Source organism: Delphinus delphis, chromosome 6 (genome assembly GCF_949987515.2).
Source record: "Delphinus delphis chromosome 6, mDelDel1.2, whole genome shotgun sequence".
NCBI classification, from domain to species: Eukaryota; Metazoa; Chordata; class Mammalia; order Artiodactyla; family Delphinidae; genus Delphinus; species Delphinus delphis.
Window position 1 is genome coordinate 114834063 of NC_082688.1, and position 24482 is coordinate 114858544.

Here is a 24482-nt window from a genome sequence, read left to right on the forward strand (position 1 = left end):
TCATGTCGATTGTGATAGCTGCCTCTAACACACTCGTACAGATAAAGACATATAAACACACTTGCACAGAGGATAGCTTCCTATTTCATCTTGGCTAAAGATTTTAGAAATGTTTCCAAAAATTACTAATCGTTATTTTGCCTTTATTATCATGTTTCTGAATGTTTTTGTTTCTTTTCTTATAAATACAAATAACTTTTATAGAGTGGGATTAATACATGTATTTAAAGCTTTCTTGAGTTGAGTTATAGTGATAATCTATACCAACTCACAAGAGAAAGATTTTTGTCCATTAAATTATCTCTTTGTCAAATTTACTCATATTAGTCTTGGCGCTAACTGTTGCAAATTTCAAAAATCTACCCAGGTTTTTGGTATCTTGAGATTTAATGATTAAAACCATGTCCTTAATATTAGGAAAAAGTATTTTGGTGGGCATCCCTAATACTTTATATCTCTACCTATAAAGATTATTTTAAGGAGATGATTTTCATACAGTAAACCATTTATTTCCATGATAATTTGTATATCCTTAATTGAAGATTTCTGTATGCTAAATATTTCATAAGTCATGGGATATATAAAATGCAGAGGGTGCTGCACAGTGATTTCTCTTTCCTTTTACGAGTGAAGGATACTCCCCTATCCTTACTGTGCCTGACCAGGTCTGGGATATCAGTCTTTCTGCCCAAGTGAGTCCCTGAGTGAGTCTTGTCTAAGTGTTTCCTTCCCCACACCCCTGTCCTGGGCTGATAATGAACGACTTGTACTGCTTTGGATGTCTTTCCCTAAATGTATTCACTACCTCAAAACAAACTTATGGGGCTTCCCTGGTGGCGCAGTGGTTGAGAGTCCGCCTGCGGATGCAGGGGACACGGGTTCGTGCCCTGGTCAGGGAAGATCCCACATGCCGCGGAGCGGCTGGGCCCATGAGCCATGGCCGCTGAGCCTGCGCGTCCGGAGCCTGTGCTCCACAATGGGAGAGGCTACAACAGTGAGAGGCCCGCATACAGCAAAAAAACAAAAAAAAAAAACTTATGTTTTACTGTCCAAAGTTTTTAATGTTATCTAAGAAGATGATAGATTTGTGCTTCCCTTCACTTCAAATTGAGAGACAGATTTCAACAAAACCGCTCAGTCTTCTATGTGTTCCCAAACAATTGGATTCTGGTCTGAATTTCACTGGGATAATCTGAAAGTCAGAGACAGTCGTGAGCTGCTTACTTGTTTGATGTCAAAGCTAAGGAAAGTTGCTGCTGCTTTGGAGTTGTGTGTTTGGTCAAGACACACAAGGATATTTACTGAAGACAATATTTGAGCCATGTGAGTGAGAACCAACGTAATTCTGCCCAAGAGGGAGTAGTGAGTAAGTCCCAACAGAGAATGGACCACCCGGTGTGCAGGGGCTGAGGTGATGGCAGAGGAGTGTCACACATCCAGGAAATGCAGTTGTTCACACCAGGGAGCCCTGGAAGGTCCATGAAAGGATCTACAAGGAGAAAGACAGATGAAGCTTTCAAAGCCTGATGAACCCCCCCCCAGCACAAAGCCGTCCTCAGCCAGACATCACTGTGGTGAGAAACTCCCCACCCGCCCTTAAGTATCCTTCACCTACTCCCAAACTGGAGGTGGTCATAAAAAAAAGAGAGGGTAAGAGGAGGGTCATAAAAAAAAAGAGAAGGTAAGAGCAGAGTCATAAGAAAAAAAGGGAATGAAGAAGGATTGGGGCACATGATGCTCCACTGACATGACTGCCTCTGCCACATCCCCAGGTAGTGACTGGGAGGGTCATGTTCGGGGCTGTGTGGGTGACGTGAAGTCAGGCGTTCTGAAATGCCAGTTCACCTACACTTGTTACCTGAAGCCGAGCTGAAGGAATTAGGGGACCACCTGTGTTTTCACCCAGAGATAGAATGAAACTTCCACCAAAGAACACATGTGTAGAGAGCATCAGAGAAAAAATAAAAGTGGATTCAGACTATATCCTATAAACCACACTTGTCTGAGATATGTGTATATCTGATTATATAATCAGTGTACTGTTATCATACAATGTCTTATATGATAAGACCTGTGCTTATACTTACGTAGTGTGAACCTCAGAAAAGGTAGGGGGGCTGAAGACATAGGCTGTGGGCTCTGAGGGACGTTGGTTAAGACCATGTAAGTGAATGATCCCCACACGAGCTGGTGTGAATAAATAGAAAAAAATCAGTTGAGAAATGAGTTCTTAGAATACCAATGTTTATTTTTTTTTACAGCCTTTTGTTTAACACTCTTTTCCATTATGGTTTATCACAGGATATTGAATATAGTTCCCCGTGCTACATAATAGGACCTTGTTGTTTATCCATCCTACATATACTAGTTTGCATCTGCTAATCCCAGACTCCCAGTCCATCCCTCCCCTACCCACTCCTTCCCCCTTGGCAGCCACAAGTCTGTTCTCTGGCTGAGTCTGTTTCTGTTTCGTAGATACGTTCATTTGTGTCATATTTTAGATAGACTACCAATACTGAAGGAACAGATAAAGGAAGGACACTGACAAAAATGGATTAATAAATAAAAGGAGAGACTGTTGTAAAATGTCTCAAGAGTTAAGCATTATCTTCTCCCACAGGGTTCGCTGTCATTTATTTTTAACACGATGCCCAGCTTCACACCCTAGCTATGCTTGATTGCTCAGCTACACCTAAGTTACAAAATAACAAGTAACAAGTAAAATATAGTATTACTTTTTTCAGACAAACTTTGGTAGAGTCTCACACCGTGTTAAATTTTAGTTTAACTCTTGAAAGCATTTTAAGATAATGACAAATTTTACAACATAAATAAATGACAATGGCTTTACTTACATGTTCTCTTTTAAATATCCCAGGTATAAGTGAAATAAGTCAGACAGAGAAAGACAAATACCCTATAATCTCATGTGTATGAGGAATCTAAAAAAAAGAGAACTCATGGCTACAGAGAGCAGATTGGTAGTTCCCAGAGGTGGGCATGGGTGACCTGAGTGAAGGGGTCAAAAGGTACAAACTTCCACTTAGAAGATAAGCGGTTCTGGGGATAAATAAGTCCTGGGATGTAATGTGCAGCATGGCGACTACAGTTACCAATGCTGTGTTGCATATTTGAAAGTTACTAAGAGAATATGCCGCACACTTTGGACTAAATAATGCAATGTTATGTCAACGGTATCTCAGGAACACTGGAGAGAAGAAGAAAGTAAATGACCTAACCTCCTTCTAAATGCAGTTCCCATCCTTGTCTGCATAGAAACATGGTAATTTTATCCTTTTTAATTTAATTGTTTGCGTATAATATTCTTTTTATGATGATGAAAGCCACACACTTATTACTTTTAACATCCTAAAAATATAAGTATCCCAAATATGACATTTATTGTAAGATTGAGCCCTAGGTTACTTCTGTTTTAAAAAACTATCATAAAAGTTCATGAAAGTTATCATTCTCAAGGGAGGAAAACCTTGCAAAGACCTAAGGGGAACTCTCAGGATGTCACAGCCGTCGGAGACCTTCAGGCCACGCCATGCAGAACCACAGCCAGTGACCTGAAGCCACTCTGAGTAAACCATACATAGCTAGCTGTGTGTTATGTCTGAATTTGTTATAAGGTGCAAATTACCTTAGACTCTAAAACACCATTTTTGAATGTTGCATTGTGTCAGTTTTCTAACTAATACATATTTCAGTTTTATAAATTTAAATTATCCCTCAGTTATCTTTTCTCTCATCTCATATTGACAGACTAGCAGATTTGATCCTTTTTGTGACAATGGGAAAGCCTTTCACACACAGATCCCCTGTCTTTATGATAACACTGAGTTGTGAGCTCCTGGAAATTGGGCATCGAGCCTTTTATGAGAAGAATGTCCCAGCTGGAACACTGGGGCCACATTATAACCCCGACGTACAGCACAGACCCAGTCAGAGCAGTGGAGAAAAATAGGGAGCGAGCCATTTTTAGAAATACTAGAAGCAGACAGCATCACGTGCTTTTAAAATACAGTTTATGTACTTTCTGTTTATTTAGTCTCCACTGTATCACTTGTAGCATTGGGTCCCTGTGTTCTAACATCCGTAGGAAAATGCAAAGGTTGATAACGGGTTAAATCTATTTATGAGTAATTTTTTTATATCAAGTATTACCTTCTCACTAGTTTTAAAGTTAATTACATATAAACTAAAAGGGGATCATTCATAATAATCCATAAATGTACTAATTTTGCGTCACTGTCTTTAAGATCCTGGGGTTCCTTGCACTGATTTTGACTGGTTATCCTTGACTGCAGTTCTGGGGGCCAGGAAAGAAAGTAGAGGTGCTGGGACAGGGTGGGGAGGGGATCCCATTTGCGCCTGGTTTTCCCTTTGAGATGCGCAGCTACAGGAACAAAGCCCCCAGTGACCCTGGTGGTGTCGGGATTAGAAGTGGGACAAGCAGCCCACCCTGGGGAAGGGACCACGTCTGTGTACCTCGTCCTGGGCTCTGTTATCAGGAGAGAGCTTGGGGGAACCAGGCAGTGGTCCAGAGCTTGGTGTCTGCTTCCCTCTGAGGAGCTGCCGTGGCCGGCAGGCCATGTGATCACTGGGCCCAGGCTGCAGTGTGTCCCGCGATGGGGCAACACAAGGCCCTACAGCACGTGCAGAGCACAAGGGAACATGTAGTCCCCGTTCCTAGCTGGGAGGTTCACTTTCTCCCCAAGTGGGGTAAGGGTGGCCTGAGTTTCACTTGTGTCCAACAGAGCAGTCCATGGAAGAGAGTCCCAAAGTCATCATTTACCTCAAGTAAAAGTTAGTCCTAAGTGGACAGCCTAAGACTATAAAACTTATAGGAGAAAACATAAGCACAAACACATGTCACCTTTGGTCAGCAGAGGTTTCTTAGACACGATGCATAAAAGGAAAAAGTGATGCCAAAGTTCATCAGCGTTTAAAATGTTTGATTTTTGAAAGCAACTGATTAAGCAGTGAAAAGACAGGCCACAAAGTGGGACAAAATATTGGCAAGTACATATCTGATAAAGGACTTGCATCTAGAAAATATAAATAGCACTCATTTCTCAATAGTGGTAAAACAAACAACCCAACTAAAAGTGGGCAGAACATCTGTACACATCTCCAAAGAAGGGATATGATGTAATTAACACATGAAAAGAATCTGGACGTCCATCAACATTAGGGAGATGCTAAACTTTTGTTCACAGTGAGATGCGTCTTACATCCTTATGAGAATGGCTCCAAATGAATAGCAGTGCTAGGTGGGGCCTGGGTGACTGTGTCTCTCGTCCGCTGGTGGTGGGAATGCAAAGTTGTGCAGCCGCTTTGAAGAACGGTTGGGCAGTGTTTTCTAAAAGGAACATAAACATACCATATGACCCAGAAATCCCATCTCAAGATATTTATCCTTGAGAAATTACAACATACACTCACATAAAAACATATATGTGAATGTTTATAGCAACTTTATTTATAATTACAAAGCTGGCCACAACCCAAATGTCCTTGCCTGGTGAGTAGATGAAGAAATGGTTGTTCGTCCCTATGGTGAAATAAGACGTGCTTTGCTGGTGGGACTATATCTGTCCTGGAATGAGGGTCTGCTCTGCACCCACATAACAAAGCCTTAAAGCTGCCTTCAGAGTCAGACTGGCATGCAGGTTTTTAACTTCATGCCAGAAGTAAGTATAACACGTAGCGGTATTCCACAAAACCCAGCCACTGATAACTTAAAATTCACAAGGTGTAGCATCCAATTGAGATCTGCCAGGTATGCCATGAAGCATAAAAATATGGTCCACAGCTTGGAGAAACTGCAGTCCAGAAAATACACCCAGAGATAACAGTGATGGTGGGATGAGTGTACAAGGACCTGCAACAACTATTGTAAATATTATTAATATGCACAGTTATATAAAGGTAAACAGGGACAGCAGTTGCAAGAGGGGATATATGAAGAAAACACCCACATAGTATGTCTGGGGAAGCTGGCAAGAAATGAAGTGAAGAATGTGCTGGGTGAGTTAAAAGCACGTTGGACACTGCAGAAGAAAAAGTCCATGTACCTGAAGAGAGATGATAGAAACTACCCAAAATAAAGCACCTAGGAAGAAAGAAACAAACAGAAGCCTGTGTCTTAGTGAACTCTGGGGCCATGTCAGATGCATTACCTAGAAATAACAGTGCTGGAGGTGGGAGGCTTAGAAAGTTATATGAAGAAATAATGGCTGAAATTTTCTGAACTTGATGAATATTATAAACCCACAGATACGAGTACAACAGATATCAAGAAACAGAAACAAAGAGAAACGAACCAAAGCATACCCTAATCAAAATGCCGAAAGTCAGCATTAAGAAGAGCCTCTTAAAAGCAGCTGGAAGGAAAATAAAGGGGGGAGGAACAGAGATCAGGACATCGGCAAGCTTTTCACCAGAGAACTTGAGGCCAGAACACAGTGGAACATTTCTAATGTGCTAAAGGAAAAGAAAAAAACTACCATCCCTGGCAAAGAAAGCTAAAATCAAGACTTTTTTTTTGCGGTACGCGGGCCTCTCACTATTGTGGCCTCTCCCGTTGAGGAGCACAGGCTCCGGACGCGCAGGCTCAGCGGCCATGGCTCACGGGCCCAGCCGCTCCGCGGCATGCGGGATCTTCCCGGACCAGGGCACGAACCCATGTACCCTGCATCGGCAGGCGAACTCTCAACCACTGCGCCACCAGGGAAGCCCTAAAATCAAGACATTTTAAACAATCCAAAGTTGAGAGATTTCAAGAAATGTTACAGGAATTTCTAGAAGGTAGTGATGCCACGCGGAAGTTTCTATCTACGCAGAGGACTGTCGGGGTGACATGTGACATGGTGAGAAATAATGCATTTGGTCCCTGCCCAGGTTTCCTGACACAGAGCCTCTGTTACCCTAATTTCCTGAGTAGTAGAGGTGCTGGGAGCATATCTTGTTCTAATATCTGGTCTTTGACCCCAGTTCCTGACAGAGGGTTCCTAAAACCCTTGTTATTTCCTGCGTGATGAGGGTGATAGGAGCTCCTTCACAGAGCTCCCGAATCCCCTGGAACTGCTAGGTGAAAGGAGCGTCTTCTACGGAAGGGGGCGACTCTGGGGCTCCTGGATGGCCTCAGGTTGGGGGGCGGTCCCCAGAAAGACCACGCCCCAGTTAGGAGGGAGGAGCTTTCAGCCCCGCTCCGTCCTCTCGGGAGGAGATGGAGTTAATAGTCATTCATGCCTCCGTGATGGAGTCTCCATAAAATCCTCAATCACAGGGTCCAGAGAGCTTCTGGGTTGGTGGGTGCACCCCCGTGCTGAGAGGGTGACACGCGCCAGCCCCGTGGGACACAAGCTCCGGCCCGGGAACCTTCCAGAACTCGCCCTGGGTACCGCTTCATCGGGCTATTGCTATCTTTTATAATTGCCTTTATAATGAACTGGCAAACGTAGGTAATGTTTTCCCGGAGTTCTGTGCCGTTCTAATAAGTCACAGAACCTGAGGAGTGTTATGGGAACCCCCGCCTGCAGCCCAGTCGACCCAAGTCCCCACCTCTCGCAGCTGTTATGTGGGGCGGGCTCCGTCTTGTGGAGCTCAGCCCATAGGCTCTCGGGTCTGAGGACAGAGGTAAGGACTAAACTGAGCTGCAGGACCCTCACTGCCGTCCACAGAAAATAGAGTACTGCTGGGCGGAAAACCCACACACTTGGTGTCAGAGTGTTATGCATAGAAAACAAAGTTTCCTTTAAAAGGGTTTCTTTTCTCATTTTTAATCACTTGAAAAGCTATTAAGTTGTTTAGAGCAAACATTGTAACAGCGCGTGGGGTTTATAACATGTAGAATTAAAATGGATGAATTGCAGAAAGTGTGGAGGAATTGGGGTCTAAGTACACTCTGGTAAGTTCCTTACAGCGGATGTCAAGGCTGTGACATCATTCGAAGGTAGACATGATAGCCAGTGACGTATACTGTAAACCCTGGGCAACCACCAAACAATAAAATAAATATAGTGAATAAACTACGTTAGTTTTCTACTGCTGATGTAGCATTACCTCAAAACTTTGTAGTTTAGGAGCACATTTTCATTGTTTCACAGCTCTGTAGGTCCAAGGTGTAACGCAGGTCTCACCACACTAAGATCGAGGTGTCGGAGGCTCCAGGAGAGGATACATTTCCCTGGTCGGTGGATGGTGGTCAGAATTCGGCTCCTGCGGCTGTAGGACCAGGGCCCTCTTTCCTTTGTGTTGTGCTCAGTTCCTAGGGACCACCCGTGTTCCTGGGCTCACAGCCTCCTTCCTCCGTCTTTAAAGCCTTTTTTTTCCTGTGTCATTTCTGTCTGACTACAGCTGGGAAAAGTTCTTCACTTTTAAGGGTTTATGTGACTAGGTTGGGTCAGTGCAGATAATCCATGACGAGCTCCCAATTTTAAAGTCAACTGATTAGGAACTTTAATTCCACCCATACTCATAACCCCCTTTTGGATGTGGCACCACATAGGTCCACGTGGATATCTTTGAGGGACCACGGTTTTGCCTGCCGCCTAAACCGATAGTGGAGATTAAGTGGGAATCGTAAAAAATAAAAGCAACATGTTTAATAAAAACAAGACAGGAGAAGACAAATACTAGAGGGACAAATCAAATAACAACAAGATGGAAGTTTTAAATACAACCGTTTTGATAATATTAAATGCATGTGGCCTTAACACTTCAGTAAAAAGGCCGAGATTGTCACACTTGGAAAAAGTGTGAGACTCATTGTCATGCTGTCTCTCAGAGACCCATTTTAAATATAAAATGCAAATTAGTTGAAAGTAAAATAGTGGAAATACTAATCATACGAAAGCTGGAGTGGTTATGTTTCTATGAGGCAAAGTGGACTTCAGAAATTGGGTGAAAGCAAAAGTTTTTCCTTTGGTGAGCCAAGTCAGATTTCTGGCCGGACCTAGAGTTCTTTCCTATATATATATATACGCATATATAATATTTGTACTGTATTATATATAATAAATATACAGTAGCATATCCGAGAATGCTCAAAGTCACCACATAGTATCTGTGGCTCCAAAAGTTTAAAATTTTTTCCAAATTAATTTTATTTTATATTTGTAGCATCAACAGAACCATACTGAATAGTATACATTCATTGATAGTTTAGACTATCAGAATAATTTTATTTGTAGTCCTTTTCTGTTACTTATCATTCCAGTGACCCTTGTAACACAACTTTGTGTATAAATATATCATTCAAATAACGTAAACTCACTGTATTTTTTATCTCCAGGGTAACATGGCGATCATACTTTAAAAATCCCCACATTGTCTCAGTGTGGACATTACAGTCTTGATACATTAAATAACTTAACCACAACAAGGTGGTGGCAGAACTCAGGCCAGTGACCTGAATCCAAATCAGATTCCCTGACATTCTCCATCTAAGACATCACATGTCCTCAAATCGATCGTTCACCGGGCATGTAATCTATAAGAAGTCCGTTTCTTTGTAACATAAAGGATAAACTCTTGGTCCTGTTGTGTCTAAGGTTGGTTAAGTATCTATGCATGTCATATTTTCAGAAACATTCTTTCATGTTGAGATCTGATTTGTAGACAAGCTCTCCTCAAAGTAGAGCTACAAAAACCACTGAACGGTTAAGACCACTTTTCTTTCACCCTATACTGAGAAAAATAACAAGGCATTAAAACTGACAAGGATGTTGGCTGGCACGTCATAAAAGCTGGGCAGAGATCATTTTAAAACATATTTTAAAGACTGATGATTGTTCAAAAGAAGCTCAAGTGAAGATGTGATACAAACAGCCCACAAAAATCTCGCACGAGGGCAGTGATGGTTACTTCCTGCTGGTCTCCCAGCTTCCGGCCCAGTGCCCATCTAATCCTGTGCAGAGGCTGTTTTCCTTCTATTGGGTTGGCCAAAAGGTTCGTTCGGTTTTCTCCATAAGATGGCTCTAGTAGCACTTAGCTGTCTTTAACTTCATTTGAAACAATTTTGTTAGTTTGTATGTGACAGCTGTCATATCAGCGTGCATTTTAAAAAAGACATCAAAATTGGTGTGTTTTTGTGTAGCCATTTTAATATCGAAGACAGAAGGAAAAAAACAACATTTCCGGCATATTATGCTTTATTATTTCAAGAAAGGTAAAGATGAAACTGAAACGCACAAAAAGATTTTTGCAGTGTATGGAGAACGTGCTGTGACTGATCAAATGTGTCAAAAGTGGTTTGCGAAGTTTCGTGCTGGAGATTTCTCACTGGGCGCTGCTCCATGACAGGCAGACCAGTTGAAGTTGACAGCGATCAAATCGAGACATTGAGAACAATCAGTGTTATACCACGCAGGAGACAGCTGACGTACTCAAAATATCTAAATCAAGTGTTGAAAATCATTTGCACCAGCTTGGTTATGTGAATTTGCTTTGACATTTGGGTTCCACCTAAGTTAAGAGAGAAAAACCTTTTTGACTGTATTTCTGCATGCGATTCTCTGCTGAAACGTAATGAAAACGTTCCATGTTTAAAACCAGTTGTGACAGGCAATGGAAAATGGATACTGTACAACAATGTGGAACAGAAGAGATCATGGGGCAAGTGAAATGAACCACCACCAACCACACCAAAGGCCGGTCTTCATCCAAAGAAGGTGACGTGTGTATATGGTGGGATTGGAAGGGAGTCCTCTATCACGAGCTCCTTCCAGAAAACCAGATGAATAATTCCAACAATTACTGCTCCTAATTAGACCAACTGAAAGCAGCACTCAGCAAAAAGCGTCCAGAATTAATCAACAGAAAACACATAATCTTCCGTCAGGATAATACAAGACCGCATGTTTTTTGATAACCAGAAACTTTTTGATAAGGCAGAAACTGTTGCAGCTTGGCTGGGAAGTTCTGATTCACCTGCCGTATTCACCAGACCTTGCACCTTCGGATTGCCATTTATTTCAATCTTTACAAAATTCTCTTAATGGAGAAATTTTCAATTCCCTGGAAGACTGTAAAAGGCACCTGGAACAGTTCTTTGCTCAAAAAGATAAAAAGTTTGGGGAAGATGGAATTATCAAGTTGCCTGAAAAATGGCAGAAAGTAATGGAGCAAAAGGGTGAATACGCTGTTCCATAAAGTTCTTGGTGAAAATGAAAACTGTGTCTTTTATTTTTACGTGAGAAACCGAAGGCACTTTGGGGCCCACCAATAAAACAAAGTCCGATCACGTCAGCACTGCAGCCTCACTGTGCTGAGGCCAGGGTACGCTTGCCCTGTGGTCTCTGCGCTGGTCCTCCGTCACTCCTCCCAACAGGGAGCTCTCTTGTTGATCCCCAGCCACTGGCTTCTGCTCACCTCCTCTGGGGTGCCCTGTATCCCATCCACCTCAGCATCCCAGCACCCAGAGTGAGCCTCCAGGCTCTGCTTGACCCAGAGCCGTCCCTGCCGCTGTACTCCAGCTGCCTTTCCCACTTTGGCAGCAACGGGACTCATCAAAAAGCAGATAAGCAGGCCTTCCCCGGGGGTCAGACTCTCCCTGTCCTTGCAGACTGGTGCATTTACGGGATGCTCTTGCAGCCTCCCCACCCCCCACCCCGTGCAGAGCTCTGGGAGGCTCGCCAGATGACCCCTCCCTTCAGAAGTAGGTGGGGGGATGGGATAAACTCGCATCACTAACTCCCAGTGTCCTTCCTCTTCCAAGACCTTTTGTTCATAAAGGCAGGTAAGTTTCCTTCTCTTTTTTAATTAACTTTTATTGGAGTATAGTTGCTTTACAATGCTGTGTTAGTTTCTGCTGTACGGCAAAATGAATCAGCTATACGTATACATATATCCCCTCTTTTTTGGATTTCCTTCCCATTTAGGTCACCACAGAGCACTTGAGTAGAGTTCCCTGTGCTATACAGTAGGTTCTTATTGGTTATCTATTTTATACATAGTATCAATAGTGTATATATGTCTTAATCCCCATCTCCCAATTCATCCCACCACCACCCCTTTTCCCCCGTGGTATCCATACGTTTGTTCTCTACATCTGTGTCTCTATTTCTGCTTCACAAATAAGATCATCTATACCATTTCTCTAGATTCCACATATGTATGTTAATATACAACATTTGTTTTTCTCTTTCTGACTTCCATCACTCTGTATGGCAGTCTCTAGGTCCATCCACATGTCTTCAAATGGCACTATTTCATTCGTTTTTATGACTGAGTAATAGTCCATTGTGTATATGTACCACATCTTTATTCATTCATCTGTCAATGGACATTTAGTTTGCTTCCATGTCCCGCTATTGTAAATAGTGCTGCTGTGAACATTGGGGTGCATGTATCTCTTCGAATTACGGTTTTCTCAGGGTATATGCCCAGTAGTGGGAATGCTGGGTCACATGATAGTTCTATTTTTAGTTTTATAAGGAACCTCCATACTGTTCTCCATAGTGACTGTATTAATTTACATTCCCACCAACTGTGCAAGAGGGTTCCCTTTTCTCCACACCCTCTCCAGCATTTACTGTTCATAGATTTTTTGATGATCGCCATTCTGACTGGTGTGAGGTGCTACCTCATTGTAGTTTTGATTTGCATTTCTCTAATAATTAGTGATGTTGAGCATCTTTTGATGTGTTTGTTGGCCATCTGTATGTCTTCTTTGGAGAAATGTCTATTTAGGTCTTCGGCCCATTTTTTGATTGGGTTGTTTGATTTTTTGATATTGAGCTGCATGAGCTGTTTGTATTTTTGGAGATTAATCCCTTGTCGGTTGCATTGTTTGCAAATATTTTCTCCCATTCTTTGGTTTGTCTTTTAATTTTGTTTATGGTTTCCTTTGCTGTATAAAAGCTTTTAATTAGGCCCCATTTGTTTATTTTTGTTTTTATTTTCACTACTCTAGGAGGTGGGTCAAAAAAGATCTTGCTGAAGGCAGTTAAGTTTCTCCATTGCCTCCTAAAATGAGCTGGGGACGGAAGGGTGGGGTCCAAGGCACACCAGAATCTCACACCCCGAACTCAGGTTCTTTGAATGGTTTTACAGACTTTAGTATATCTTTTTCTGCAGTTGCTTTCTTCATGTAATCCCTGGGCATTTGACAACTTTGGGTGGTAAGAGGCAGTTTCAACCAATATCTCAAACCAGGCTGGTTTTCAAAGTAAACTCTAAGAGAATGGGGTCTTGTCTGTATGTTTGAACCCTGCATTCTCAGAGCCAGGGTCAAGACCTGGAAAGTCAATAGGAATTGAGCAGTTCATGTTTGCTCTCTGTCTGTTTGTTTGGGAGAATTCTGTTGGGCTCTACAAACAATTTTACAAAGAAAAATACAAACAGTGAGAAAACCACTGAATTTCTATCTCTCTGCTTTTATGAAAGTGTCACAATACCACTTTACCTTTGGCCCCCATTGCGGGACAGTGATGCACAGGTAGAAAGCACTAAATATGCTTTGAATTTATTAGTAAAATAAACCCTGAAAAAGTGGTGAAATTATGAATTGTTTAAGTCCTGTTTCATTTTTAATCCTAAGTATCCTTAAAATGCTAGATAGGATTTGAACAGGAAACCTTCAATATCATTATCTGCACTTATTCTTGCATCTCGAATTTTAACAGACTAAAATTATCAAGATAGTGCACGTAACTATTAGAACATACACGACACTACCCCCGAGAGGGTTTCCGCTCGTAAACGGTTCAACGGCTCCTCAGCCCCTGCCGTTGAAGGTTCAGTCTTTTTGATGCTCGGTCTTCAGAAAGCCATCATCTCCGAACACACCCTCTCTTCCATACCAGTGACGCGAGTATTGTATTTTTCACTTGCAATGCATGAAAAGTAGCAAATAAAACAAAAACCGGGTGAACAAAACCCGCGTTCAAGGTAGCTTAAACCTGACAGAAAAGTAGGGTTGAAAGCAGATTTCTCAGTTACGCTTCACACGCTGACGTTGCATCTGCTGCTTTTTAGGACACCGGGCCTTCACGAGGTCAGCAGCTGACCCGGGTAACCCACACTTCGATGGTGTGTGGCTCTGATGCGCCTCTGCTGCGAGTGCACCCTGCTGCCTAACTCTAGTGGCTGTGTGCTTAAAAAGTTGCCTTGTGGGTAGCAGAAGACAGAGCAGTGTGTAAAGTACCTGCTGGTTCTTCTTGCTCCGGATATTACTTGTGAACTATCACGGTCACCATGGTTGTACCAAGATACAGAGCGTTATTGAAGTTATTATTTATTATGTGTTAATTATACTTTTGTTCAAAGGGCATTTTCGTTTCTTTGAATAAAAAATGAATTTTATTTCTTTACGAGTAGGGTATTATTATTCAGTTATAGCTATATCCACCTAGCAAGGCATGTGTCTAGCCTATTTATTCAGAAAAAGCCTGAACAACAAAAAGAATAGTAAGTAATATATAATTACAGTAGTAACTGCCACTGAATGAATGACTGATTAGTACTAGACGCCTTATATTCTGGTTAGTTAACTCTCACAGCTATCCTGAGAGGTGTATATTACTACCCCACTTCACTCTGACACCAGTTACTCAAGGTGGATGTAAGCCCGAGTTCTGACTGTTGAGTAGGTGCCGTAAGGAACCTGATTGCACGTTCGTATGTGTGACGCACAGTGAGACCAAACAAATCGAAACGTCAGATTTTGGAGCAGAGAAAAGTTTATTGCAGGACCAAGCAAGTAGATGGGTGGCTCATGCCCAAAAAACCCAAACTGCCAGAAGTGTTTCAGCAAAGCATTTTTAAAGGCAGATGAGGGAGGGGCATGGCTGGTTGTTGCGAACTTCATGGTGTCAGAATCCTTGTTCTTGCATCTGTCCACACAGGTCAGGTCACGATGTTCCTGTAAACCTCCAACAAGACAAATGTTATTCTCTGTTGGGCAACTTTTTATCTCTATATGAATGGAAAAACTTTACCCCCTTAAAGGTCAGAGCCTTGAGAACTGGGCTATCCTGTGTATGTTAGGCTGTAGGCAACATTCTTAACTGTAGCAAAAGCAATAGAATACAAAGGTTAATGAAAAAGAAACAGATCTAACATGGAGTCAGATTTGTTCTTACAAACCCGCTGTGACACTTCTTTACTTTGCTTGCTGCTGATGGCAACTTTCATGTTTAGCTAATATCTTTCCATCTTTGCCTTTAGGATTTGATACCAGTATTTTGCCAATTTGCAAGGATTCACTCGGCTGGATGTTTAACAGACTTGATACAAACTATGACCTGCTCCTGGACCAGTCGGAGCTTGGGAGCATTTACCTGGATAAGAACGAGCGGTGCGCCGAGGCCTTCTTCAGCTCCTGTGACACGTACAAGGACAGCTCCATCTCCAACAACGAGTGGTGCTACTGCTTCCAGAGGCAACAAGGTACCGAGCCAAAGGCCATCTTGTCCGTGCAGTAAAGCCATGCACTACAGACAAGCTCATTTGTACCCTGTCCTCAATTTACAAAATAGAGACAGAGTTACACGTGCAGAAAACAAAACTTTTGGCTCCCAGGGAGAAAGGGTTTGTGGGGGAATTGGGAGACTGAGGTTGACATACACACACCACTACGTATAAAATAGGTAAGTGGGGCTTCCCTGGTGGCGCAGTGGTTAAGAATCTGCCTGCCAGTGCAGGGGACACGGGTTCGAGCCCTGGTCTGGGAAGATCCCACATGCCGTGGAACAACTAAGCCCGTGTGCCACAACTACTGAGCTTGTGCTCTAGAGCCCGCGAGCCACAACCACTGAAGCCTGCGTGCTTAGAGCCCGTGCTCTGCAACAAGAGAAGCCACCGCAATGAAGAGTAGCCCCCGCTCGCCGCAACCAGAGAAAGCCCACACGCGGCAACGAAGACCCAACACCGCCAAAAATAAATAAATAAATAAAATTTAAAAAAAAAAAAAATAGGTAAGTGATAGGGACCTGCTGTACAGCACAGGGAGCTCTACTCAGTACTCTGCAATGGCCTAAATGGGAAAAGAATCCACAAAAGAGAGGACATATGTACATGTGTATAACTGATTCACCTTGCTGTACACCTGAAACTAACACAACGTTGTAAATCAACTCCAAGGAAAATTTTTTTTAATTTTTTTCAATTAAAAAAAAAACCAGTATGTGACACCCCATTCATTGTGAGAAATAGTTTTCCAATTAGAGTGTTTAATAAAAGAGCAAATAAGCAGCACGTTGAACAGTATAACTCAGGGATGCAAAACACGCTAAATGACATGAAAAATAGTAATTAATACTTTTTATTAATGCACTTCATTATAGTTTCCATTATGAACCACCAAGAAACACAGAGATATGAGAACAGAGATATTAAAAGTAATCATTTAAATTAATTTGCTATCTGCTTTGCCCATGGTGTAAAATAAATGGGTTTTTTATCACTGTGCTGTGGAGTTTTAATGTTCTATTTTGTGATCTTATTAAACGAGCCAAATGAACCACAGCATTCACCATAAAGTTATTTTTACACTTTTGATTTTAAAATGACTTAGCCTTTCAAACTTTTTAGATAACTTAGCTTTATGAAAATGCACTAGCAAAGAAAGAGTCTCGATTCCCCGGCAGAGGCGAGGCAGCCTGAAGGGTTGGATGAGGCTTGTCCTTTATGGGTCCTGCTTCAGTAGGAAACGGTAACGCAAGGGAAAATTGAAGCCATGCTTCTGTAATCAACCAAATGATAACTAAAATTGTGTCTAAGGGAAATAGACCCAAAACATTCAAATTATGATAAAGTTTGGGGAAACTAAGAAAAAATGACATGTGTAACTTTGATGCTAATTTTGAAAAACAAATGGGGAATTAGTCTAACATGATACATCTGCTATTGTCACTGCCTTTTAAAGCCCTTGACAGCTATCGGAATGAACAAGCTGCTCTAATCTGTGTTAATGATTCCCAGGTTTTCATATGGAAGCCAGCACATTATATCAGTCATTTTACTATCACAATTACTTTTTCATATATTAGTAATAGTTCAGTGATTAGGGATGACATGCTTATGCCTAAATTGATTAGCAGTGAGTCAACAGCAGGGTTTGTAGCATAGATTAAACCACTAATGTGTTTAAAAACCACTTTAAACAGAGTTTAAAAAGTAGATTGGATTTGTTAAAATATTCTAAATCATACACACACATACACACATGCACAGAGACACACACAAACTCACAAACACAGACTCACATACTGACACAAACACACACTTGTTGACTTACACTATTGCATATGTGCTTTTTAGGTGACTGAATACCCCTATAAAGTTTTGCCCAGGTTTTAATGACTAGTATACCCTTAAATCATTTACAGCAGGGGTCCCCAAGCCCCAGGCTGCAGACCAGTACTGGTCCGTGGCCTGTTAGGAACTGAGCCATACAGCAGGAGGTGAGCAGTGGGCGAGAGAGCAAAGCTTCATCTGTATTTACAGCCGCTCCCCACTGCTCACATTACCACCTGAACCATCCCCCCGCCCCCCATAGCTCCCATTACCGCCTGAACCATTCCCCCCCACCATCTGTGGACAAATTGTCTTCCATGGAACTGGTCCCTGGTGCCAAAAAGTTTGGGGACTGCTGATTTACAGAATAAAAAAGTAAATCCAGGTAAACTACCATAAAGAGACGTGGTCTTTTGTTATGATGACAAATGTTATTTTAATTTTTCTTTGATTATTATGATAGCATGTCCAAGTGTTTATACATGAACATTTTAAAATATTCTGAATAACTCTGAATGTTTCTACTGCAGAACTAAATATTTTTGCCTTAAAACATTCCTAGATTTTGCAGTAATATTCGTAGAACTGATGAAAGGTCCCCAAAAGATTCTGCTTGATATACTTTTCATTTATTATTCTTGATACTTACTTCCAAAGTATCAAAATCTTCGTAGTCACATGAAGACATCCTCTGAGATCATTTAATACACAGTAGAGGGCTTCCCTGGTGGCGCAGTGGTTGGGGGTCCGCCTGCCGATGCAGGGGACACGGGTTCGTGACCCGGTCCGGGAGGATCCCACATGCCGCGCAGCGGCTAAGGCCCGTGAGCCATGGCCGCTGAGCCTGCGCGTCCGGAGCCTGTGCTCCACAACGGGAGAGGCCACAGCAGTGAGAGGCCCGCGTACCGCAAAAAAAAAAAAAACAAAAAACAAGAAACAAAAAATAAAAATACACGGTAGAGATAATTTAGTACCTGGTAAACGATTATACAACTTCCCAAATGCTTAGGAGAGTTTAGCTAATTCCATTCATTAATATGCTAGAAAATATTACAAAAGCTCTATCAGGGTAACTGACTATGGAGTTAGCTCATTAAGTAATTTCATGGAAAAGAATAAACATTAAAAACATTTTTTCAAATGTTTCACCTTATAAAGAATGTGTTTTTCCTGTTTATTCAATAAAAACAACAAATTCTTAAGTTTATTATAATTAGAGTAATATATGTATGTGTGTACATATAGAGAGAGAGAGAGGAGGAGAGAATAATGTATAATGGGGTGTTATTAATCCAGGTTGACTTAAAACTGCAATCAGGACTATAGTTGTATGGTTGGAAAATATCTGAAAAGTAAAGTAATAGTGTTGTTTTTAAAAAAATACCTTTCAAAAATAAATTAAGCTTAATTTCAAAAGTTTAATAAATGAGGTTGAGAATATAAAATTTCAGGCAAGTGAAATACTTGTAGTTTTCCAAGGGAAAAAAATTGTAACCTAAAAAAAGCTTGTAATTAGTTAAAATGCATATCTGTTTCTATGACTGATTTTCTGAAATCATGACAATTAAGCAACACAAAATGGATATGATGGTGGTTTGTGTGATTCCATTCTAATTACTTATAAAAGAATAAGTAGGAAAAATACTAATTTTGGATTTTTGTTACCTTAGGTGTTAATAACTTACTTTCATAAAATATATTTTAAGCCCCTACTCAAAAAAGTACCTCAATTTATTAGTTGCTGTTTCAGTTAAAGTCCTGTTGTGTAAGATCCAGGAAAGAGAAAGTAAATTAACATTTATTCAGGGCCATGTCATCTTTCGGACACATAAAATCATTTATCCCTCATATAGCCCTGTGAGAATGTAATGATCTCGCCCACAGCTGAGGATGACACTTAGTGATCTTAAAGTCCTTCATGTTATAGAATGAGCGCAGGGGACGGGGATCTGAACTTCTTTCTCCAGCAGCTGTACCTCTTTTTTTTTTTTAATTTTATTGAAGTCTAGTTGATTCACAATGTTGTGTTGATTTCCACTGTACAGCAAAGTGACTCAGTTATAGATATATGTAGATATAGATGTGTATTCTTTTTCATTTTCTTTTCCATTATGGTTTATCTCGGGATATTGAATGTAGTTCCCTGTGCTCTACGGTAGGACCTTGTTGTTTATCCATCCTGTATATATTGATAGTAGTTTGCATCTCCTTTACCTTTACATTCAGACTTTGCGAAGTCCTCATACATAAAATGCTGAGAGACGCCCCTAGGCAGCTTGCTGGCAAATCCTGTTCAGGGCAGGACCCCGGCCAGTGATACACCCGATGGGACGACAGTGAGAACAGTAGCATCTTTCGAGGTCATTTATGCCTTCCAGCCACAGGAGGAAATGTCAGAACGGGCGTCATCTGCATTAGTTTTACAAAGGATGTTTTTCTTTAATTTAATGAAAGATATTAAATACAGGCAATGTTGTCCTTTGGTATTATGAATATTTGAAACTTGCACAAAGTAAACCTGATAAAGTTATTTAAGTATATCCATTCTGTGAGAGGCTCCATGAAGGAAAGCGATTGGGCAGAGGCCTCCTGAGAAAGAGACTGAGCTGGTCCGGGTGCCCTCCCTGCAGGGAGGTGGCACCGCCTGCAGGTGTGTGTGACACCCACTGGGTCACGGACACACCTCTGCAATGTCTACCTTTTTAGCAGTTTTGACATCACCTTGTATCTCTATATTTGACAGCTAATAGAAATATACTCCCTAGAAATAACTAGTTGTGAGGATAGAAAGAACACCTTTGTATATTACTGTTGTAAACATAAAGATATTTCCTTATTTATTTTTCCCAGTGACATTTTATTCAGTTCAAAATTGTGTGGGAAAATAAAAATGCATTGTTATCATTGCGTTGACAATTATCCATTCATAATATAGATAATGTGTGAATGGTTCCAATATAAGGCTTTGAGGTTTTAAATTCAGAATGCAAAACAATGAACAATGTTAATTTTTTAAAAAACAGCATTTTGAAATTAACTAGTAAAAGATTTTAATTCTTTTTTTTTTCTTATTTTTTAAAACTACTGTTGGGAATAACTACTTGTAAATTTAATGATTACATTAAAGCCTCTATTTTATAACTCATGATTTTCATACAATTTTAAGCATGTAAAATCAGAATTTTCCATAAAGTCAAATCACCATTAGATTGGGGGAAATTAATCTTGTGTGTAAACTTGTGCCTAATCGTGTCCAAACCTTCATGCACTTTGCCACCTCACTGCCCTTTCATCTACATCAGTTGTTTGCAAGAGAGTTTAATGACAGGCGAAATCTCAGTCACGCCCTCCGAGTGTACCTGAGTCAAAGGCCAGACAGAGCACAGGATAGATATTCTCAATCCAGTACTGTATATAGTGGAACAGCCCAATCTGTCATGACTTCTCTCGAAATCTGGCAGGTTCCCCTACACACAGTTTGTGGCTGCCCCAGGTTTATTCAGGGAGAGTCAGACTCAGACGTGCCTGATTTCGGGCAATCCCACAGGAAGATAGGAGAAATATCGCTTCTACTTACAATAACTGTCCCATAACAGTGAGAAGAGTTGCTTTCAATGTAGTATTGAAACTTCAGCTAGAATCTTTCCTCTTGGTTTTAAATGTCATATTTGGGGGGCAGTAAATTTTAGGTCTACTCTATAAGCCCATATTATGCAACTTCATTCCTATTCTGTTAATAATATAAGACTCACACATTATTAGAAAAAACAAAGGGGTCAGTTGAGCCAGTATCAGCGTGAAGTAGAACAATAAGGTAATCAGGTTTTTCAAGCAAATTACTTTTTCTTCACATTTTTGATTCCTCCAGGAAAAGCATTGTTGGCCTGACATATTAAACTGTAAAATACGTACTAAGTTGTTTGTCTCATGGTCTCTTTCCACTCTGCTGCTTACATGCAAATTTAATAATTGCATATTGTGAGCTTGGTTTGGTAAAAAATTCTTAAATTATTTGAATTATATCTTGCCTTTTCACTAAAAAAGTTGTAGTGGAGCAAGTACTAGTTTATTGTTTTGCTGTTTCAGTAGTTTGTGGTACAGTTTTTATATAGCAAGTATTAACAGCAAGTTTTTACAATAAGAGTCTAAAGTACATTGAACTGTTTTCAGATAAGAATATGTATATATATTAGAAAATATATAATTAAATATAATAAGCCAAACTATATTATGTCTATTTAGAATTTTGTACTTCTCTGAAACTAATCTCCTTCTAAGTGGTTTTAAAGAGTTTGAAAAATAGGCATATACTTATTTCCAAATTGGTTTAATGTTCTAAGTTTATTATTTTTAAAGATGGCTTCTCAGAAATTATTGTATATTACATCCTGTTTCCATATTGGGTATATACTGCAAACATCTGGGTTAAACTGAAAAGACTGAAGCCTGTCAGTGTTATTCAGTATCAAAATTTATAACAGTGTCTCTGAATAACTTGGAAGCATTCACGTTTTCCTAGATTATGTTTAAATGTGAAGCTGTTTCTCTTGATCGTAGAAACTGTTTTAAATGAGGGAAAACAAAATCAGTTAGTTTGGGAAGCAACCTGTCAGTTGTATTTACATTAAAGAGTTGACTGACCTTTTAAAAGTCAATGAAAAGAACCATTTTCCATCCTATAAGTATTTTATACCATTCTCCTTTCTTTCATCCAATTCTGTTATTCTGAGGAAATTAAGATAATCAAACAATAAGTAGAAAAGCCTCTCTATAGAGAAGTAGACATAAATGTAGATGTAAATGATGTAGTTGTAGGTGCAGATGTAGATGATATAGATGCAGATGTAGGTGTAGATGTAGACGTAGTTGATGTAGATGTAGGTACAGATGTAGATGATGTAGATGTAGATGATGTAGATGTAGGTATAGATGTAGATGATATAGATGTAGGTGCAGATGTCGATGTAGATGATATAGGTGTAGATGTAGGTGCAGATGATGTAGATGTAGGTGTAGATGTAGATGATGTAGATGTAGGTGCAGATGTAGATGATGTAGATGTAGGTGCAGATGTAGATGTAGATGATGTAGATATAGGTGTGGATGTAGATGTAGATGACATACATGTAGGTGTACATGATGGTGCAGATGTACTGTAGGCATAGAGGTGGGTGTAGATGGATGTGTGTATATACATGTATATGTATCTACTTGTGTGTGTCTCCATAAGTAAAGCAGTTGATATGTAACGTGTCTTCTAAAGCTTGTAAATGTAACTAAGGTTTGGTAACATAAAAATCACCCCCTCTTTGTTTACCTATAACCATTGAGGTGACATTAATGCCGTTGCAGACCCACCTTGCCAGACAGAGCTCGGCAGTATTCAGAAGCGGCTCGGGGTGAAGAAGCTCCTCGGTGAGTTGTGGATCACTCTCTGACACCTTTACTGCTTACATAAATAACCCTCAGGAAACAGCAACACAAAATCGATATTTATCCAACAAACGGGAACCTCACTAAATTTCGGCAACAAAATATATGACGTTTTTGAAAGTCATTAGCCTTACTTTTATTATCTTACCTATTGAAAGGTATGATGTCTGTTTTATTACCCTAATATAATGCTCATTTTGAAAGTTATTAAGTAAAAAAGAAATTTAAACAATGCTAAAGGTAAAGCAGCAGAAACTTCGGTTCTAATTCTGTGGTTGACAGTTCACAAATTGATGGTATGTATGTATGTAGAGAGAGGGGAAGAGAGAGGGAGGGAGAGAGAGATGGTTAAAAGCATGGGCTGAGTTCCTCAGGAAAATTGGAACAGATTTTTTAGTTTCTCATCAGCACTTTTTATAAACTTACTTTTACTAAGTAAATGTATGTATTAGATGATAAACAGATACATAGATAATTCCAAATTTCACCCAAAGCCTTGAAATATTAGAATGCTTGGCTATTAACTGATTGTTAAACTATTACATATGATTATTTTCTTTATTTTTGTCAACATACAATTTTTCAATACACTCTTTTTGGGATAATTTTAGATTCAGAAATTTTATAAGTACAGTAGAGTTGCCATGTATCTTTCACCCAGCTTCATCTAAAGTTACCATCTTACCATGTATAGATTAACTATCATATATTTATCAAATCTAAGAAATTAACATTGCTATAATCCTATTAATTAAGCCTCACACTTGATGTGGATTTCACAAGTTTGTCCACACATGTCCTTTTTTCTATTTTAGCATACAGCGCAGAACACCACATATGCAGCACTTGTTGTTTTTCATGTGTGTTAATGCTCTTGTATATTTAGTGGCACACAATTTTATGGTTTTAGATCTGATTAATCTGTATTATGATATGCTGTCTTTGTAATTACAATATTGTATGTTTATATGAGAAGATTTTTCATATTACTTGAAAATTCACAGTTCAAAATAAATAGACTAAATCTTTTAATACAGCATTTTAGATGTGAAGCCACATCATTAGATAAAAGCTACAATGTATCACGTTTCTTTTAACTCTGCTACAAGATGCACCTTTCCAGCTCACAGGTGGAAACGTTACCTTGGTACCTGGGTTTGTTTTTTTCTACAAATCGAAGTTCATTCATGTGCACTGGGAAAAGCCTTTGACATTCAACGGGAAAATATCTTCGACTTGGTCAAGGTCTATTAATGACAAAAAGCTATTAACATCCAGGCTTTGATTATTTGATGTTACATAAAATGAAAACATATTTAGAGCCCAATTGAGAGGAGTCATCTTTATTCATCTTACGTAATAAAAATGAAAGTCATTACTAGCGAGCACTGACCCTTCAATATTCCTTCTGAAATGGGTAGGAAAGCGTCCTTCTCTGACAGTCTGTCCACTGTTATGCGGTAGCAGGTGCGATGCATCCAGGCTGCAAGCTGTCTTGGTGTCTGCATTTCTAGGCTAATTCCTAATAATGCTCTTCTGTTTCCAAGGTGTACTGGCGGAGACAACAAATTAAATGGCCACACTAACTGTCCATCTTAACATTTTTATGTCAAGTATGTCAAATTATGGTATTTTTTAAGAGGTAGAGATAATAATATTGAAAATCTTCCTTATCTTTCCTGCTATATATCCACAGAAGGTGTTCTCGAATTTCCCATATTGGTGATATCCAGTCCACCTCACTCGAAGACCAGAAGTTCAAATCCTTCAAATGAATTATAATTTTCAAACTAAATTGA

At 40.1% G+C, this 24482-nt stretch overlaps 1 protein-coding gene across 1 annotated transcript in view; it reads left to right on the plus strand.

Annotated features, from left to right (window-relative positions):
- LOC132427627 (testican-3) overlaps positions 1-24482 on the plus strand; it is a 432143-nt gene that overhangs the window by 402470 nt on the left and 5191 nt on the right. Inside the window, exons 8-9 of the mRNA XM_060015323.2 lie at positions 15181-15402; positions 22603-22665. Coding sequence (XP_059871306.1) covers positions 15181-15402; positions 22603-22665 — 285 coding nt within the window. The remainder of the gene's footprint in view (positions 1-15180; positions 15403-22602; positions 22666-24482) is intronic.